Here is an 18,382-nt window from a genome sequence, read left to right on the forward strand (position 1 = left end):
ATGTAATTATTGTTACGCATGATAATAATAACAACGGTACTGCACTCTAGATGATAATAAGCAACTTAGTAGCATCTAAGCCGAGGAATTCGGAGGGCCTACTTTCGTTTTCTCTTTTCCCTTTTCTATTTTTTTCCCGATGCAAAGAGCTTTCAAAAAGAAACTTTTCCCTTTGTCAGAAGAACACGAGAAAGTCAGTAACCGGATATACATGCAGAGATAACAACTTATATATTAGAGGAATCTGAATATAAAATATTGATAATTGTTGAATCGGTAATTTATTTTTGCATTCGTTTCGCAAAAGTACCATAATATTCACGGAGAAAAGAAAAAGTATTGCACGCAAATATTTTATTTCATTGACCACGATATATGCTTAAATAATTTTTAATCGCACAAGCCCTTGGCTCAGCAATTAAATAAATATTTAAGCGAAATACGATATTTCTAATAATATACAAGGAAACATTTACATAAACATGTAATAATAATTGTTATATAATTGTGCAACAATTGCTAATTCCATTCATCTCGTACACCGAATCGTAAATTATTCATATGGATGCGCGTGCTCTAAATATAGAGCTATTGTAATGAAACCTCTGCCTTACGCTGATTAATTATTCTCGCTAAATCTATTTATATTACAGTTACCGCTTAGGCTATCGAAGACGGACATAAGAATACCTCTACGCGAGACATCGTCTTCGTATATCGTCGTTCACGAGTAACGTCAGCAGGATAACGCTATCTAGCTAAAGAGCCCTATCGCATTTCGTTGGGAAAGCATCCGACATTGGAGCAATATAGAGCCAGCTGTTTGAGTCATCTCGTAGAACAGCGCGTCGAACCATCTCGTTATCTTCCGTTCACGTAGGACTTCACCCAGACTCCAGGCACGGGTTGGAATGAATCAGCAGCGAGCTGCACCGCGGAGAAGAGGATCTTTAATCCTATGTGTGGTAGCGCTCTAAAGAAGGGATCACAAAATGCAAGGGTTCAAAACGGATTAAGTTCATTTTTTCGAAGCACGCGATAAATAATCGCTTTATTCATGTATGCAATATATGCCGCAAAATTTATATCCCATTTCGTATTTATCGTATCTAAAATTGTGAATGTTTCGTGCAGACATTTTAATTGCTTTAACTGCTATAAGTGATCTATGTATACATACATATATATAGATATTAGTATACTAATTGCTTCGGAAAAAACGGAAAAATATTCTGTAAGAAATGGAACATATTAAAATGTGTATGTATAATTATCTATTAGATACATGTTGCGATTTATCATTTCTTACACAATCTAATATTTCTTACGAAAGTAGCGCTTCTGTTGAAGTAAGCTTTTATATATTCTTGCTTTTTGTGATGCGAACTGATTCGCACACAATCGTATGTTGTTACAACTCAGCACTGATAAAATAATGATATCAGTTGATCGTGAAAAATGTTGATATGGTATAACTCATATTTCGTATCGTGCAATCTGGGAAATTATAACTGTTCTTATTCATATACGAAACAAGACTAATAAGATAAAAACCATAATATATATTAAGATTACAATCTTAAAAGCTCACAATATTATATAAAATACACGTTGTCACAGTATTGCATACGATAATTATATTGCTACATATAATTCTGCACGTGCTTGTGATTCATTGTCAGGGATGACATTCAAGAAACATTCAACTAATATATATATGCGTCTACATTCTTAAAATAATATTAATTTAAACACTATTTTTATATACACTATTTAAACACTCTTTTATTCTGATATAATTTGAAAAGTTATATTTGCATTTCAGGTAAAAGTTCAGATGTAAAAGCAACGATCAAAGAGCCACTATTTCTCAAACAATTTAATAAATACATCATTAGAAGAATTGTAATCTTACGTAGAACTTAAATGTGAACAAAATCCGAAGGAATATCTGTTGGATGATCTGAAATCATTAAATCTGGCAAGCTGGAAACAATGATATAACTTTATACTTTATACAATTACTGAAATGATGAATATATGAATTATTTGACTCATTACAAAAAGCGTATATTCAAGGACGGTCCTGTGGCGCAACGGATAACGCGTCTGACTACGGATCAGAAGATTCCAGGTTCGAATCCTGGCAGGATCGTACAATTATTTTTTGTTAAATTTAAATTATATAAACATAACGCACGCGCAAACAAATTAATAAAAATTAATAATTTTTATTAATGTATAGAAAACATAAGATCTTTACAAATGTAATAGAAGTAAAATATCTTTTATTCTTGAAAGAATGAAATATCTGTTCACTCACTAATCAATTATTATAAATATCTTAAGATATATAGAAAATAGTTCATTTCCAGATAAGAAAAAAAAAAGCAAAAAATGTTTCATGATATGATGATATTTCAATATCATGTACATACCGACATTTTTTCAAATTGTACATAAAACTCGCCAAATTTCAAATTTTACACACACACACACACACATATATATATATAGTTCCAGCTATGTATTCTATTAATATCATAAACATTGTCTATGATTAATATATATTCTATATTAATTTTTCAAATACTGATTTCATATTTTTTGGCATATAATGACTTGAACGATGTTGTTTGTGTGTGATATAACTATATAATATTATCTACTATATTATATTTATGTCAAAATCATTTCTTTGTTAAAACGAGTAAATAAACAAGTTAAGGCTGTATCTGTTTTTGTCTTATATGTCATCTTATCGCGCATACTTTTGTCGCTATCAAGACGCTATGCGCGTAAAAAATACTTATTCAACGTTACATGCAGTACTAATTGCTGTCGAGAATATTCACTGATGGGTCAAATAAATTAACCCTTCGCTGTTGATTCTTTCTCTGCACGCAAGAAACAATAGTAACGCAAGAAGGACATAGTATATTATGAGAAAATCCGGTGGTTATTCTGATATGTTATTTTACGCCTTAGTTTTTATGTTAATTAATAAGAAATGCATTTTGGGACTTGTTAATGTTGTTTAGTAATTCAAAAATAGATGAAACAGATGAAGTAACAGAGAGAGAAAATCACATTATTATATTAATAAATTTTTCCAACAAATCTCAGAAATTTTTTTCTTAAAAATTTTTCGAAAAGTTAAAGAAAAATAAAAAAGGATATATTTAGGTATTTTTAGACTTATTGTGCTTCATTGATGATAGGAGTCTAATCAACGTTTACGATACAACAAAATTCCGGTTGCCGTACCCTTTCAAAATTCGAGGTCGATGATCCTCTTGGTATTTCAAGTATCAGGAGTTGTATTCATCTTGAAAAAGAAGCTCGGCCAGATAAAGTCATCATGAACTCTTGTTAATTATGTTATCCCATGCTACCTTCGTTACGCTCTCTCTTTCTCTCTCTCTCTCTAACATAATTTTATGAGATATTTTTATCTCGAGACGCAATATATATATATATATATATATATATATATATATCGTAAAGTGCTAAATTTTAACTGTATAAATTTAAGAGATTACAATTTTAGCAATATCCACTTTTCTACAAATTTTATATTTACACAAGAAAAAATATTTTCGTATTGTACAATCTTACATTTAATACGTAAAATGCAATTTTTTAATTTTTTAAATATATATATATATATATATATATATCTTGTTAATTACATTTTCGTGAATTTTACGGGCTTTTTAAACACCTGAATAAGTCATTTGGTATCTTAGAAATAACGGTCATTTCAGGTCGACAAATTTCGAATGGAATTTTGGCAATGCAATACGAACTGGTGGCCGCATGAGCGTTCCTATGAATCAGCTCAAAAATTTTTGACTGCCCGCGATGGGTTTCTCTTACCTGCGGTCTGTGGGTAGGCGTCGACGCGGCACGGTTCTCGATATATCAGCTGGCACGGGTACCTGTAGCTCTACTCTATCGTTTCTCGGTCGAGGGGAACGAGGGTAAGACGAAGAGAAGGATAAGAAAGAGAGCGAGAGAAAGAAGAGAGGGCCGGTTTTTCTGGTTTTCCACCTTCGCAATCCGGCGATCTCTCTCCTGTAGTCTTCTCTCGTTACCTTCGCACAATGAGACGTGTACGTGTCTCCATACGATGGTCCGATAAACGAGAGAGAATAACATATGTATTTAGGAAAATTTATTAGCATTCTAGTGGCTACAATAAAGTACGTCTCGCTCTCTCATTCATTATTTTCGCTGTACATTATATAATAGTATGGTACCGACAAGTAAATCTAACAATAAATATAGGAATAATGATCTGGTCATACGAATCATTGACACTATACAAGTATAATTATAATGGTATATGATACATAATATAAGAAAGAAATACTATAAAAGATATAATAATATAATGTAATATATATAATAAAAATAATAATTTATTTAATACATGAAAAAAAAAAACTTATATGATTACAAAACGAAATTTTCAGAATTTTACTGCGTTATAAAATTCGTATCTCTTAATTTTACATAAGATACGTTACAAGAGAAACTGACAGAACTGCCTCATAAATCATAATCTATTTTATTATATCGCGATTATCAATAAAAAAAGTTTTATTAAAACTGTGCGTGCACGTTTCATCGTAAGAGATTAATTTAGAATGTTTATTTAAAAGTGCATTAAGGTACATCTGCATACCATATGTAAAGTTCTTGTGTCTATTTACTCGTGACACTAAGGACAAACATTGGTAATAAAGCGAGGCTATGATATATCGCAGAATATATGTACCATATAAAACGAGATTCAATGTATATGTATAATTGGATTTTAATCACATAGAGAATCCTGACGTAACTGAGGTTTTTACAATCAATGGCAAGCGGATGCGTTTAACATTGAATTATAAGATATATCTTTTCATGGTTAATTGTAATTAATACAGTTCCATTGCAAATAACGAGTAATTATTATGACTTGACTATATTGAATGCAAAGGTTACTTTTGCTAAAATTGTTTGAAATTTTATTAAATTTTAAGTTGGCAAAATTATAGTGTACATAATAGAATAATCTCTAAACGCAATCGAATAATAAGAATAACTGCTTGAGAATATTGTAAATGTAAATCATTATAAATAAAATTGGCCGATTATTTTATTTTGACAGATATTAATATATATAAAAATCATTTATATTCTTCACATTGCAAGAATGTTTCACTCGTCGATTAAATTATATTTTATTTTATATTTTACTCAACATAAAGATAAATCATTGTTTCCCGCTGTCGAGAGTTTTATGTCGAATCGATGAATAATTTACATATCGATTTTCAAAGGATATGTTTAATATAATATGCATGTGTACGTCTTATTTATTTTATGCGAAATAGATTTCAATCTTTCTCATATAAATTTCTAAATATGCAATTGTGAAAAATGTAGAGATATTTTTGCTAAAAACTTAAACATTACTCGAGAAAAGTGTAATAATTTTTCAATTTTAACTTTGTTGATTTCACTGAAAGTTGGATGTAGACCAACAGAATGTACAATATCTAAAAATAATGAATAATATCTTAAAATGTATAAATAGATAAATCGGTCTCCTCTGATAACGGCGCAATTTATCTATATTATATCATACACACAACAAATTTAGTAATTTACAATTTATAAATATTTTTTATGTGATAAAATATTGAAAAAAACCGTCTACTTTACCTTTAAAAAAATATATATATATAATTTCGCGGTAATCTTTATATTTATCGGATATAAGTTTCGATTTATACTCTGAGATAAAATACAAATTTTTCTAGTAAAAAAAAGAAACCGATTAGTCGCCATATGATAACCACACACGGAAACTGATATATGTATGTACTTGTTTTATTATAATACGCCTTCTTTACTTACGCAACGAAGTGTACATGAGATTGAAATATTCACATACAGTGACACGTAAAGCCAGGAAAGTGCATGCAGTAGTATCTCTGAAGCAGTTTCTAACGAGCTTCGCCTTGAATAACAACCCGCGATATTCCTGAAGAATCAGCAGACTGCTAACCGAGGATGGCTATGTCTGTATGTAGTCTTGTTGAGATTGATTCACGCAATTCTTGCTGAAAAGCATTGAAATGACGTGGTATAATATTCGTCTTTTCTTTTTTTTAGGAGCAGGAACGACTGTATACCCCAAGCGAATGGAATAAACGATATGGATCTAAAGAGATGTGTCAGCAATTCTTTGCATTCTGTGCAAAAAGTAATATAGTTTCATATTAAGCTTTTTTTTTTTTTATTGTAAGTTTATAAAATAATCATTGCGATAAATTTTATAAACTTGTTAAAGTTTTCCTAATTTTGCAATTTTTCCAACATTATTTTATTACTAAAGGGACTCGACTTTTATTTATTATTCCAGTTACGGGAAAGGTTCAAAAAACTATAAAATGTGAACTTAATGTGCCGTATGGCCCTACGGAGCGTGCAAAATACGATATATATGGCACCGATTTACCTAAAGGTATGTAACAATAATTTTATATAATGGAAGATGACATTATTTGAAACCATAAGAGAATATAAAGAAAATAACAAAGTTAAACTTATAGAAATGATGCTTCAAATTTCATTAAAAAAGAAAATCTGTTTCCAATAAATAAGAGATTTACTTCCTAGATCAGAATATAGAGTTTTTTATTTGCAAATTGCATCTACCTGTATGTATAAATAGATAATATATGACCTATAAATCATTTTTCGCGATACGCAAACATGATAAACGTTTATATAATACATACTACTATAAACGAATAATAATACAGTTCATTTAATTCATCTAATTTGAAATAAAATAGCAAGCAACTATCAAAGTAAATTTTTGACGAAAATGTTAATATTCCATTCAACGCTTTTGTAAGCTGTTAAATTTGTGTTACTTTCTCTAATAATATTTTACATTCATATCCAATTACAATATAGTCTATTATTAAAATATAAATATTAAAAGATAGTTATGTGTATTTCAGATGCACCAATATTTGTCTTTATCCATGGTGGATACTGGCAGGAATTCAGTAAAGATCTCACTGGATTCTCAGTACCATTGTTTGTTGAAAATAAAATCAAAGTAATCACAATTGGATACGATCTGTGTCCGAATGGTAAGATGGTAACAAATTATATTAAATTTTATTGCTATTTTGTTCTTGATCTCAATTATTTATCTATATTTATAGTCTATATTTCATAAGATTATTACAACATTTACACATCAAATTAATCAGCCATTGTTTCACAAAAATAATTTGTGTAGCTTAAAAAATTTGGACGTAAAGAATATATGAGAGTATTACAGAAATTCACAAATCATTATTATATTAGATATAAATTTTGCGTACAGATTAAAGATTATTTATATTAGAATAGTGTAATTGATTATATTTTCTTCTATTTCAGTCAAACTTGGAGATATAGTAGCGCAGATAAAATCGGCGGTCGCGCAAATATTAAAATATGCAGCCGATTCAGGCTCCAAGTAGGTTGTTTTCAATCTTTAATCATATTTATATCAGATTTATACATATTCTTTTAAAAAATAAATTTCAACTATAAAAATAAAATATACATATAGATACATATGCATCGCTGGACATAGTGCCGGAGCGCATTTGGCTGCAACTCTGTTGCATGACGACGATTGGATCAATCGCATGATACAGCAAGGATATTTTGCATTATTAAAAGAAATTATATTAATAGGTGGAATTTATAACATAAAACCTCTAGTTGACACCAGTTATGCGAAAGCTCTTCAGCTCACCAAGTAAGTAATTAATGAATTTCAATGAAATATTTAATACCACATTATAGATACATACTTTACACACTTTTTTCGATATTTCAGCGAGGAAATTAAAAAGTGGAGTTTGTCTACCCTTGATGAAGCAAAGGATCGTTATATTAGTGGCTTGAAAGTTATCGTGACTGTAGGGGAATGCGATTCTCCCGTATTTGTGAACGAATCACGCGTATATGCCCAGGTATTGAACTAAATACTATTGTGTAAATATCATTATAAGAAATGATAGCTAAAAGTTATTATATTATTGTTTTAGAAAATTATTCCTATAGTGGATAACGTAGAATACCTGTTACTTCGAAACAACGTCGATCACTTCGATATAGTGGAAAAACTTCTGGATCCAAACTATTATCTAGCTAAATTGATATTGAAGTGTCTTCAACCCGATGCAAATACTCATTAGAAGAATACAAAGCTAAAATATTTATTATAAGGCGCTATGCTTTCAATATAAAATATATAAAATACAATATTTGAATTTGATAATAAAATTTATTAAGGATTATATTAATGTATCAATATATTTGGCTTATAAACCACATATGTTTTGTATGATAGGAGTAATTAAAATCCAAGTATTGATCAGCTCATACTGGTTTTCGTGTAACAATGATCTAGAAAGACAGCCCTTACTAAAGGTTCGAGTCATTTGGGTTTCGTCTTTGGCAAATGCACATTTATTTGCTTTGAGACGGATTGCACCGCCGATTTTTTGGATACTATAATCGGCTTACCTTGTTGAATAATTCGTAATATCGTCTCGTTTCCTCTAAAGGGCACTTCATTTCTCACAGTGATTGGGTTTTGTGGTTGATTTTGTCGAATAGTAGCTGTTTGAGCAGATGGTAACCGAACACAAATATCGCGTACAGGTGCTATAATTTGTCCGGTTTGTGTATTTACCTTTAGATAATTATTTGTAATATTTTGAACACTGATAATATTCCTATTTGTTGGTATTAGCAGTCTTTGACTTTTCACCACAGGAACTACTTTGTTTCCAAGTTGTATGGTGCACTTTGTAACAGGTGGTGTCTTATTGGTTACTGGTGCTGATTTATTGATCGCTTCATTGGTCAGATCAACTACTTCTTTCAGCTGGTTTGTTACTTTTGATGCATTTTCCTGGGCAATCTTAATTATTTTCTGTCGACTATCCACTTCCCAAGTCGTGGGAGGTTTTGCAAATGATCGCACTCGCAGTAGAGGCTTCTTTTCTTCTTCCTGTTGATTCTTGCTTACAGTTACATCTGTCGCATTCTCTGTTATTACCTCTGTTTCATCACCTGTAATCATCACCTCTGTGACATCTTCCATTATTGGCTCTGCTACAACTGTGGGTATCATATCTGCTGCATCCTCTATTACAGAATTTGTTATCGCTTTGGACATAGCCTCTGTTATCACCTCAGGTAGATCTTCTACAACATATACGTAAAAAACATGTATATGACTTCTCTCACTCTTTGTGTGAAAATTTTAAATTCACAAACCTTCAATCCTATTAATATTACTTGTGCAGTCTGCTGTAGAACATGTTGGTAATGAATCCTCTGGTTTTTCTGCATCTATATCCACAATATTTTTTGTAACAATATTGCCATTGCATATTTTATGTACTATTTTCACACTAGTTTTCTGGTTCTTATTCTTAAATACTATCATGTTATTTTCTTTCACAGAAGATTTTATTTTATCCTTTTTATCATATTTCTGTTGTGATATATCTAATACAGTTTTATCTGATATAACTTTATCCGTATTTCGACATATATTTATTGTACTTATATTACTTATACCATTTTCTACAAGTAATCCGTTGTCTTTTTCATTTATATTTTTCTCATTATCATTGTCCTCTTCACTTAAACTAGCTATAGATACATCATCCTTGCTGTTATTCTTATCATCCAAGACACTTTCTTCTTCTTCTTCTTCTTCCTCCAATGTTTCAATATCATTTTCCTCCTTTATTTCTTCTTGTTTCTTTGTATATTTTTCAAATACGGCAGCTAATCTCTTTTCACCCTCAGTGCGATTGTCGATTAATTTCTTTGCTAAATCTTTATCTTTTATAGCTGGATCTTCTTCCGTGTTTTCAAGATACAAAGAAAAAGTGTCCCAATAATCGTTACGTCTTGTGCGTTGTAAAAGTTCTCCTAATTCTAAGAAAGCTTTCTTTGCTGCAATATATATCAATATAACAAATACATATAAATATAACAATTAAATGTATATTTTATTTATAACATTAAATTATGATATCTATATTACATACATACACATATACATACACATAAATGCTAATAAATATTAAAATGGATTCACATATCTTACCCATTTGTTCTTGTTTTCTTCTGTCTAAACCTAAATTTCTTCTATCATTACATCTATTAACACATTCCAAGATGTCTCTGTAATCGGGGAATATTACATCATTTGCAAGAGCTTCTTTCTTTTTCATTTGATTTCGTTGAGCGATTTTAGAGTTAATGAAATTTGTTATTGCTTGATCGACAGCAACAATCCGGGTTGCGCTTATATGCTTGGGACGCAAATATACACGTCCTGCATCAGCATTTTCTCCTGTTAATTCGCAATATTTATTATACAATTCTACCATCCTTTGTTTATATCGTTCAACTTTTATATAAGTACTATTATCTTCTTTATCAAAATCAACTTCTGCTTCATCCAATTTTTTAATTACTCCCTCACATTTTGCCATGGCTTGCAATATCATTTTAATTTTATTTTTTGTTCGAGGATTTGCATTCTCCTCATTATCAATGTCACAGTCTGATTTTGCTGCATTATTAACCGATAAATTATTTGCAGCGTATGAAGTAGAGGGAACTGCATCGTAGGTTTCATTAGACGACAATAGATGGGACTTCTTTTTGAAACTTTTTTTCATCTCATTCATTACTTCTTCTATATACACATATATTTTTTTATCATTGTACATAATAGCAGCACGCTTTTCGTTTAAAAATGAGACAAAATATTCCGAGCTAGTGTATTCCGGATCCAGCTCTTCATAACGCCTTTTTAATTTATTTACAATTTTTTCCATATCTTTCCTATCCTTATCCTTACTTTTTTGAAGGCATAAACTTATAAATAGTGGAAAGACATCGTGTGCAATATATGATATCTTTTTTTTCTCTTTCACAATCAATTTTGGCTTTTCAATTATTATTTCTTGGTCCTTGTTCGGTTGCATAGTACCAGACTTATCAGAATTATCAGTATCAGATTTATCAGATATATGATTTAAATCAGGCTGAAATTTAACTTCAACTATTTCTATAGGTATATCTCCATCTGTATTTAATTTTTTCTTCTTCTCCACATTATTTTGAGTTTTCTCTTCTGCATCTATCTTCAACATTTTTCGTTTCAAACTATTTCCTTCTACTTTATCATCGTTAGAGAAATTTCCTGTCTTCCCACAAATAAAGGAAGCATAATTACCTAATTTGGCCTTCCTATTTTCCTATATCCCAACAAAATTTTGAATCAAATAATATATAAATTCTAAAGTCGTATTTTCAGTATCATGTTTTCTTTTTTTTTTCGATTAAACAAAGTTACTCTTATAGTTTGTTTTGAAAATATACAAAATAGACAGAGAAATTTTATTGGAGTTCTACTAAACCTTTTGCGAATCGGTTTCATCGTCGGAAGAGATACAGATAATCTCCATTTCCATGATTTCCTTTATTAGAAGTAGAATGTGAATTTAGATGTTACCGCCAACCGTGCATATAACCTAATGCCTCCCAAACTGTCTTGAACGACCTCCTGTCGAACAATAATATATTAAGATAGTAATATACAATTTTTATCACGAATAACATTTCTGACACGAATAGCAACGCGACTTCATCGAGTATCCATTCGCAGTTTATGCGATAATGTAGTTAACGTTTCGCGATGTTTTCATTACCGAAAAGATATATTCGGGATCGTCTTGATAACGATCTCGCGGCATAAATTCACGAAAAATTCATTATCTCGAAAATAAAGCAAATCTTACATCTTGAGTTTCTTGAAAACGGTAACTTTAGGAGAAGCTTAAGCGCTGAATTTCCGGGAAATAGAGATAGCAATTTTTGCCTTACTTACAATTACGTAGTATTTATAGATGGATTCACTCTTAAAAAATATGGTTGAAACAAATATCTAAAAACCCGCACTTTAATGGAGTTGGTACAAAGTCAACAGAAAATAATTGATACATCTAGGTTCAACAGCAGTTTATAGTTCCTATGCCATGACACGATAAAGGAGAGATGATAAAAGATCGAAAAAGTGTATACAGAACTTTTACGATATTTATTCGTACAATACTGAAGTATGCGAATTAAAATATTACTAATATGTGAATGATTTTATTGGTCAATCATTAAGGAAATTTCATCCTATAGGATGGTATGTTATATGTAAAGAACAATAGCAGAGAGACAGGGACGCGCCATAACGGATGTATTGATAGGACGATCGCAAGTAACTTTCGAAACTGTAGGAATTCTCTATCGGACAACGAATCAGTATGTTCGACAGATAGCGTTTTCGAATGAACGGGTTAATCTAAACCCGATCAATTAATCACTACATTTTACTATGAATTCCAGTCATTTATTGGCAGAGATGATGCAATGACGTCATTAATCGCTTTCAAAGCGATTAAACCTGCTTCATTCGAAAACGCTATCATGCAACAGACGTAAAGCCCGTATCAGACTACGCATTGAAAATTGAAGATTGAAGATTAAAGATTGGAATTTCACTAATAAGAACAAAAGAAACTAAAATTTTTTTATCCTGATTGGTCAAATTTCAATTTTCAATCTTCAATCTCAATCTTCAATGCGTAGTCTGATACGGACATGAAATCTTGTGTTCACAATGGCCTAGTTTACACCAATATACTTTAAAGATACATTTTCACGAGCCGCTGAAATCGATCGTCTGAACGATAAAAAAAGATCACGTAATCAAAATGGACGAATGAGTGATGACGATCTGGCCGCTAATTCATCCATTTCGATCACGTGATCTTTGTTGTCGCGCAAATGATCGATTTTAATGCCTCGTGAAAATGTACCTTAATACGTATTAAATACTACTGGCCAATCATAGCTTTTTCTCTAAAGAATGGAATGATTATGATTGGCTAGTGTAATACTTAGTGTTAATACGTATTAAAATATATTGGTTAGGTTAGGTTGTACGACAAATGCAATATTGGCCTAATGCTCGTATCAGACTACGTATTGAAAATTGAAGATTGAAGATTAAAAATTGGAATTTGACCAATCAGGATAAAAGGAACTAAAATTTCCTTGTCCTGATTGGTCAAATTTCAATTTCAATGCATAGTCTAAGGCTAATATTACATTTGTCGTACGACAAACTTTTTAAGCTCATTGATTGGCTGCAAAATAGAAACTTTCTGGAGTCTCTAGAAATTAGCTAATCAATGCGCTTGAAAAGTTTGTCGTACGACAAATGTAATATCGGGCCTAATACGGGCTTAACGCTACTCTTGGCTAAAATCCCTAGAATGCAAATTCTCCTATCGGATTCTACAACGGACAACGGATATGATGCAGTTTGAATTCACTATTCGATTTGCATTTATGCTTATGGACGAGTGATTCTTTCCGGTTATAAGGCACATCAAGCATGGGTATGTGTAAAGACTTTTCTCTAATATTATTGTATTTTTCAAGAAACTATTATAAAGACATCTATTTTGATGAATTCTTTGCCAATATATTTCTTTCAATTTATTTCCTTTATTATTCATATTTACAAACACATGTCTATATATTTTTCCCGTAACTCGATTGTGGTAGCGTGTCTTATAAATGGACCGATACTGTCGGAGATATTAATGTCAATTATTATAAATATTAATATATTTTTATATTATGTTTGAATATAAAGATACTTTTAACATCCTTATTCACAAAGGATATTCGTTTTTATCTAGGAAAATAATAGACACAGGACATAACCGTTAAAATTATTCATTTTGCATTATAGGTAAACCTAGAGGTCTTCGTACGGCGCGTAAGCACGTGAATCACAGACGTGAACAACGATGGAATGACAAAGACTACAAAAAGGCACATTTGGGAACCAGATGGAAGGCTAATCCTTTCGGTGGTGCCTCTCATGCTAAAGGAATTGTTTTAGAAAAAGTGTATGTAGCCTGTACAATTATATATTTTATATATAAAATTTGCATTTAGAATGTAACTTATTGGTATTTTATTTTTTAATAGTGGAGTAGAGGCCAAACAGCCAAATTCCGCTATCCGTAAGTGTGTCAGAGTACAGCTGATCAAGAATGGAAAAAAGATCACAGCTTTTGTACCGAGGGACGGTTGTCTCAATAACATTGAGGAAAACGACGAAGTTCTAGTGGCAGGTTTCGGTCGGAAGGGTCATGCTGTTGGTGATATTCCTGGAGTACGATTCAAGGTGGTGAAGGTCGCGAATGTTTCTTTATTAGCCCTCTACAAAGAGAAAAAAGAACGACCTAGATCTTAAATTGTCAACTACTAGAGAGATGTATTGACAAATATAAAAATATAATTTAGACAATTGTTTTATTCTAATTTTACTATCAATATATATATCCCCCCTTTTATACTATAAAAACTGCTATAATACATGTATAATGAAATTTCAGAAATAGATTTTTCTGTTCTTTGTATATTATAAATATTTGGATTACATTACATATATATAAATTATGCTTAATAATTATAGCTAGAATTATGTGTAAGTATAAATACAAAATTAATCAACGCTATTATTTGTCATACTCCAATTTTCGAGTTCTTCGTTATAAATAACTATATCTTCTATAACTTTATTTAAAGGTGTAGTAGTCTTCGGTAATGCTGCTAAATTTTTCTTATTACATATCTCGTCTTTTGCTTGCAGCACCTTCACACAAATATGATTGGAGATATATCTTGACATATATTAACGTTACATTATATAGTGACAATAAATATAAAATTTCTTTACCTTTTTTAAAGTGTTGAAATCAGAGCATATACTTTTAATGTCTGAACAAATGGAATCAGAAATATTTTTGTCTAAATTTCTGGTTTGTACTGGCCAAGATGAAATTGTCTGAAATGCTTCTATAAACTTTTCTTTTTCCTTCTCGAATAATGTATTTTGTTTATCGTTGATTAGTCTATCATCAGTCTATAATAATATTTATATAAAATAATAATTTGCACATTCTAATTGTTTATTATTTCATTAATACAGTCTTTTTTCTCTCATACCTCTACACATGAATCTTCATCCAAGTTAGTTTTAATATCTCCGCAATCATTACTCAACATTCCTGTTTCACTTTCTTTGAAATATTTAATACTTTCAGCGTAACTTACTTTTGGTTTCACAGAAAGAGAAGGTATTTGATCGACATCAATATATAGCTAAACCAAAAAAAAATATATATATATACATATTAATTACCAATATATTAAGCAAATGTATAATATATGTATTTACTCAATATTAACATACCTTAATAATATCATGAAGTGTTCTTTCTGTCTCATTTACATTCACAAAGGGTTTCATATGTACTTCTTTCATAAAATCCAATAATAATCTTAAAGTTGGTAGCTGTTCCTTCAAGGAACATTTACCCTAATATAAAATTAAGTATCTTTAATATATAAGTAATGGTAATTTATTATGATCTTATATATAACAAAATATATTATGTTATAAACAAACCAGTAATATATCCTTGTTGTTACAGATTCCAATCTGAGAGTAATATTTGAATAATTGATCTAAAAAAATATATACTATTTTAATTATATGTCGTAGATGTTATGTGTGCTTTTTATATTATTGTACACATAAATATACAAATTTCTTATGGAATAATAATTTTAGAAATATTATATATATTCTAGGCTTAATTGTGTGTTAAAAATAACTACACCAAATTACAAATGAGAGAAAGAGACCTTCCAGGGCAACATCCTTCAGCCTTTCCAAATAAGCGTTGATCGACGGCGATTTCTCTGTCAGAAGCCAAGAAAGTAAGCAAATGCGATTTTCACCACTAAGAATTGTTGCTTCCAAGTCTTTTGACTCTGCGTTAGTGATATGTGGATACCGTAAGTGTATCAAGGTGTCATATATGTTTGTCATAACATTGTTCGTATCAGTCATAGTAGCAAATTACATGGATACACATGAAAAAATTCACAAAGCGTTTAACGACGAATGAGAAAATATGAAGAAATTATAATTATCTCAACACACAACATTCGTTATATTATTTTGCGGAAATATCAGCAAAACGAGCGATGCTGCATATATTTAAAAATAATGTTAAAAAGTTTCAAACGACAGACATGAATACTGAATTTGAATAAGATGAGAAACTCGTATCTACTTCGTTCATTGCGTATCAAAATGGCCAAAATAATCGAGACAGTTTATTTAAGGCGCGTTCCACTTAACGACCGCAATGCTTGCGAGTATCATTTGTCTTTGTTTAACTTTCGGTGAACAACAAGGATAAAATAATACCGTGAGCATTGCGATCGTTAAACGGAACGCACCCTTAGTGAGCCTCAAATATATTCAATTTATTTCCTGGAGATAACTAGGAAATAAATTCTTTTATTGAATGCACGCGTCATTAAAAAATAAAAAAATAAAAATAATAATAATAATAATAATGTATATTATAAAAATCGAAATAATTATGTTAGTAATATAATTCTAATTTATTATGGAATCTGTAACTAATAGAAGATATATATGATGTCTAATATAACCTATATATTAAAATTAGCTCCAAAGAATGTTTTTTCAGATATTTTATAAAAAAATATTTTATTAAATATTTATAACATTAGTATTTTAGTATAACAAGTATTTTAACTTAAAAAGTATACATTTGTGTATTTGACATCAAATTATCATTTATATTTCATTAATTTGTTGCTGTTACATATAAATGGAAAAAAATATTTTTAATTCCTTATCCTTACCTAAAGAGAAAAAAATTATAACAGATATATATGTAGTAAACTTAAAATAGCTTGTATTAGGTATAAATTTAAATAAGATTTTTTCTTAATATGCAATATGCATTTAGGTAGCTTTAAAGAAATCTTCTGAACTGGTTGTGTAAATGTGTCCTTCGCAGAGAAGAAAATCTAATATTTCGTCTATGCGAGGTATAACATGTTTTGGCAGTCGTGTCAGAATATCTCGTTTGTCAATACCACATTCTGCTTCATTTGATGACCGAACAATTTCAAGAACTGCCATTTGATCGGGTGACATACCGCTCATTGTATTGTCAAATGTTGTTTGAGGTAAACTGGATTCTTCGACAGGTTTTTTAGCCTTTAATATAAAATACATAACTTCCATAAAGTGGCATGTCAATTCATTTAAGTCTTCGAGAGGATGCATACGCAGAATCAGCACGTGTTGTTGATTATTTTGACTGCGTAATAATCCATAAACTCGTACATATGTATTAACTTGCGTGCAAATGCTTTCTGTAGGATTCTTATCCGCCTCTAACCACATGACAGCTGTGACAGTACCTATTACGTAAAATAAAAATCAAAGTAAACTTATCAAATAATATAATCGTATAATAATTTTTTAATATAATTGTATAATAAACGTTTAATATTCAAATAGATAATTATATGCAAGCTTCAACGATTTTTTAATTGCAAAGAGTTCTTAATATATATGAATGTGAAATTTATTCAAGTCATGAAATATTAATTTAACAAAATTTTTTGCAATTACACACACACACACACACACACACACACACACACATATATATATACATATTATCATTAAAATAGAAATATTTTATACAAAGCACCTGAATCATCCTGGATAGTAAAAGAGATTTTTGTTGTATCCTGATCGATATTACGCACGATTCCAACGAATGTAAGAGTATTTACAGTTTTGCCGGCAATCTGCAAATCCCCTGTTGAGGATGTGATATGTTTTATCATTACAGGAACGATGCTCCTGTCATTACTTTGCGAACTCTTTTTTCCACTTCCTCCTTGTGTGCTTTCATCCAGAAATCCACCTCCAAAATTTGTGGAACTTTCATTCCACATGATTGCGAATTTGTAAGCTTAATTTTTGAAGCCGGAAAAATATGTCGTATTGTTGTATTATATTAAACACAAAGCTGAATTTGCGCGCGTGAAATGTAACTCGTTTATTAGATTGGGTTGGGTTGGGTTGGGTTAGTTTAGGTTAGATTAGGAGCGCAGGTCAATAATGTCGCATTTCCATCAATTTGGCAGATATCTGATTAAGATTGCATAGGATTTGACCAATCAGAACAAAAAAAAAAAAAAAAAAAAAAAAAAGATTTTTTTCACGTTCTGACTGATCAATCCCATACAATTAAACATTGTATATCCATAAGCCCATATCAGACTATATATTGAAAAT

At 30.4% G+C, this 18,382-nt stretch overlaps 5 protein-coding genes and 1 non-coding gene across 10 annotated transcripts; 3 read left to right on the forward strand and 3 right to left on the reverse strand.

Moving 5' to 3' along the window:
• Window positions 1-2,082: 2,082 nt before the first annotated feature.
• Trnar-acg (transfer RNA arginine (anticodon ACG)) lies at window positions 2,083-2,155 on the forward strand. The gene has a single exon. It is a non-coding gene; the product is annotated as a tRNA-Arg (tRNA).
• A 3,380-nt stretch (window positions 2,156-5,535) lies between these two features.
• On the reverse strand, window positions 5,536-12,156 carry Daxx (Daxx-like protein). Of its 5 annotated transcripts, XR_011447234.1 has the most exons (7): window positions 11,996-12,156; window positions 11,526-11,671; window positions 10,202-11,363; window positions 9,358-10,047; window positions 8,599-9,285; window positions 5,914-6,119; window positions 5,536-5,552 (listed from the first exon to the last, which is right to left on the reverse strand). XR_011447234.1 is itself a non-coding variant. In XM_070299807.1 (6 exons), the coding sequence occupies exons 2-6, from the start codon at window positions 11,577-11,579 to the stop codon at window positions 6,106-6,108; spliced, it is 2,607 nt and encodes an 868-aa protein (XP_070155908.1). In that variant the 5' UTR covers window positions 11,580-11,671; window positions 11,996-12,156; the 3' UTR covers window positions 5,866-6,105. The 5 variants fall into 5 exon arrangements, 4 of the variants coding, with proteins under 4 accessions (XP_070155908.1, XP_070155920.1, XP_070155890.1 ...); XM_070299807.1 differs by lacking the exon at window positions 5,536-5,552 and having other exon boundaries at window positions 5,866-6,119; XM_070299789.1 differs by lacking the exons at window positions 5,536-5,552; window positions 5,914-6,119 and having other exon boundaries at window positions 7,301-9,285.
• On the forward strand, window positions 5,955-8,408 carry Kfase (kynurenine formamidase). Its single transcript, XM_070299831.1, has 8 exons — window positions 5,955-6,081; window positions 6,172-6,262; window positions 6,422-6,523; window positions 7,029-7,163; window positions 7,459-7,537; window positions 7,634-7,825; window positions 7,907-8,042; window positions 8,118-8,408. The coding sequence occupies exons 1-8, from the start codon at window positions 6,070-6,072 to the stop codon at window positions 8,265-8,267; spliced, it is 897 nt and encodes a 298-aa protein (XP_070155932.1). The 5' UTR covers window positions 5,955-6,069; the 3' UTR covers window positions 8,268-8,408.
• Window positions 12,157-13,481: 1,325 nt separating the features above from the next.
• On the forward strand, window positions 13,482-14,499 carry Rps23 (ribosomal protein S23). Its single transcript, XM_070305572.1, has 3 exons — window positions 13,482-13,562; window positions 13,922-14,081; window positions 14,164-14,499. The coding sequence occupies exons 1-3, from the start codon at window positions 13,559-13,561 to the stop codon at window positions 14,429-14,431; spliced, it is 432 nt and encodes a 143-aa protein (XP_070161673.1). The 5' UTR covers window positions 13,482-13,558; the 3' UTR covers window positions 14,432-14,499.
• A 119-nt stretch (window positions 14,500-14,618) lies between these two features.
• LOC138938517 (uncharacterized) lies at window positions 14,619-16,236 on the reverse strand. The gene is made up of 6 exons (XM_070305562.1): window positions 15,889-16,236; window positions 15,650-15,708; window positions 15,434-15,559; window positions 15,187-15,342; window positions 14,918-15,103; window positions 14,619-14,833 (listed from the first exon to the last, which is right to left on the reverse strand). Exons 1-6 carry the CDS (start codon window positions 16,094-16,096, stop codon window positions 14,684-14,686), a joined length of 885 nt encoding a protein of 294 aa, XP_070161663.1. The 5' UTR covers window positions 16,097-16,236; the 3' UTR covers window positions 14,619-14,683.
• A 609-nt stretch (window positions 16,237-16,845) lies between these two features.
• On the reverse strand, window positions 16,846-18,154 carry LOC138938535 (replication protein A 32 kDa subunit). Its single transcript, XM_070305581.1, has 2 exons — window positions 17,790-18,154; window positions 16,846-17,493 (listed from the first exon to the last, which is right to left on the reverse strand). Exons 1-2 carry the CDS (start codon window positions 18,037-18,039, stop codon window positions 17,030-17,032), a joined length of 714 nt encoding a protein of 237 aa, XP_070161682.1. The 5' UTR covers window positions 18,040-18,154; the 3' UTR covers window positions 16,846-17,029.
• Window positions 18,155-18,382: the final 228 nt, after the last annotated feature.

The sequence above is a fragment of the Polyergus mexicanus genome, unplaced genomic scaffold, assembly GCF_030449975.1.
Source record: "Polyergus mexicanus isolate NDT 795.1 unplaced genomic scaffold, iyPolMexi1.0 SCAF_1, whole genome shotgun sequence".
NCBI classification, from domain to species: Eukaryota; Metazoa; Arthropoda; class Insecta; order Hymenoptera; family Formicidae; genus Polyergus; species Polyergus mexicanus.

Excerpts from the sequence above, each read along its gene's own strand:
- LOC138938535 (XM_070305581.1), bottom strand. The coding sequence starts at position 18,039 with ATGTGGAATGAAAGTTCCACAAATTTTGGAGGTGGATTTCTGGATGAA. Across the intron at positions 17,494-17,789 it reads TACTATCCAGGATGATTCAG|GTACTGTCACAGCTGTCATG; the intron begins GTGCTTTGTATA and ends TTTACGTAATAG.
- Daxx (XM_070299819.1), bottom strand. The coding sequence starts at position 11,579 with ATGGAAATGGAGATTATCTGTATCTCTTCCGACGATGAAACCGATTCG. Across the intron at positions 11,364-11,525 it reads ATGAAACCGATTCGCAAAAG|GAAAATAGGAAGGCCAAATT; the intron begins GTTTAGTAGAAC and ends GTTGGGATATAG. Across the intron at positions 9,286-9,357 it reads TAATATTAATAGGATTGAAG|AAGATCTACCTGAGGTGATA; the intron begins GTTTGTGAATTT and ends TATATGTTGTAG.
- Rps23 (XM_070305572.1), top strand. Across the intron at positions 14,082-14,163 it reads GGAATTGTTTTAGAAAAAGT|TGGAGTAGAGGCCAAACAGC; the intron begins GTATGTAGCCTG and ends ATTTTTTAATAG.
- Kfase (XM_070299831.1), top strand. Across the intron at positions 7,164-7,458 it reads ATACGATCTGTGTCCGAATG|TCAAACTTGGAGATATAGTA; the intron begins GTAAGATGGTAA and ends CTTCTATTTCAG. Across the intron at positions 8,043-8,117 it reads AATCACGCGTATATGCCCAG|AAAATTATTCCTATAGTGGA; the intron begins GTATTGAACTAA and ends TTATTGTTTTAG.
- LOC138938517 (XM_070305562.1), bottom strand. The coding sequence starts at position 16,096 with ATGACTGATACGAACAATGTTATGACAAACATATATGACACCTTGATA. Across the intron at positions 15,343-15,433 it reads CACTTCATGATATTATTAAG|CTATATATTGATGTCGATCA; the intron begins GTATGTTAATAT and ends TTTTTGGTTTAG. Across the intron at positions 14,834-14,917 it reads ATTTCAACACTTTAAAAAAG|GTGCTGCAAGCAAAAGACGA; the intron begins GTAAAGAAATTT and ends ATTTGTGTGAAG.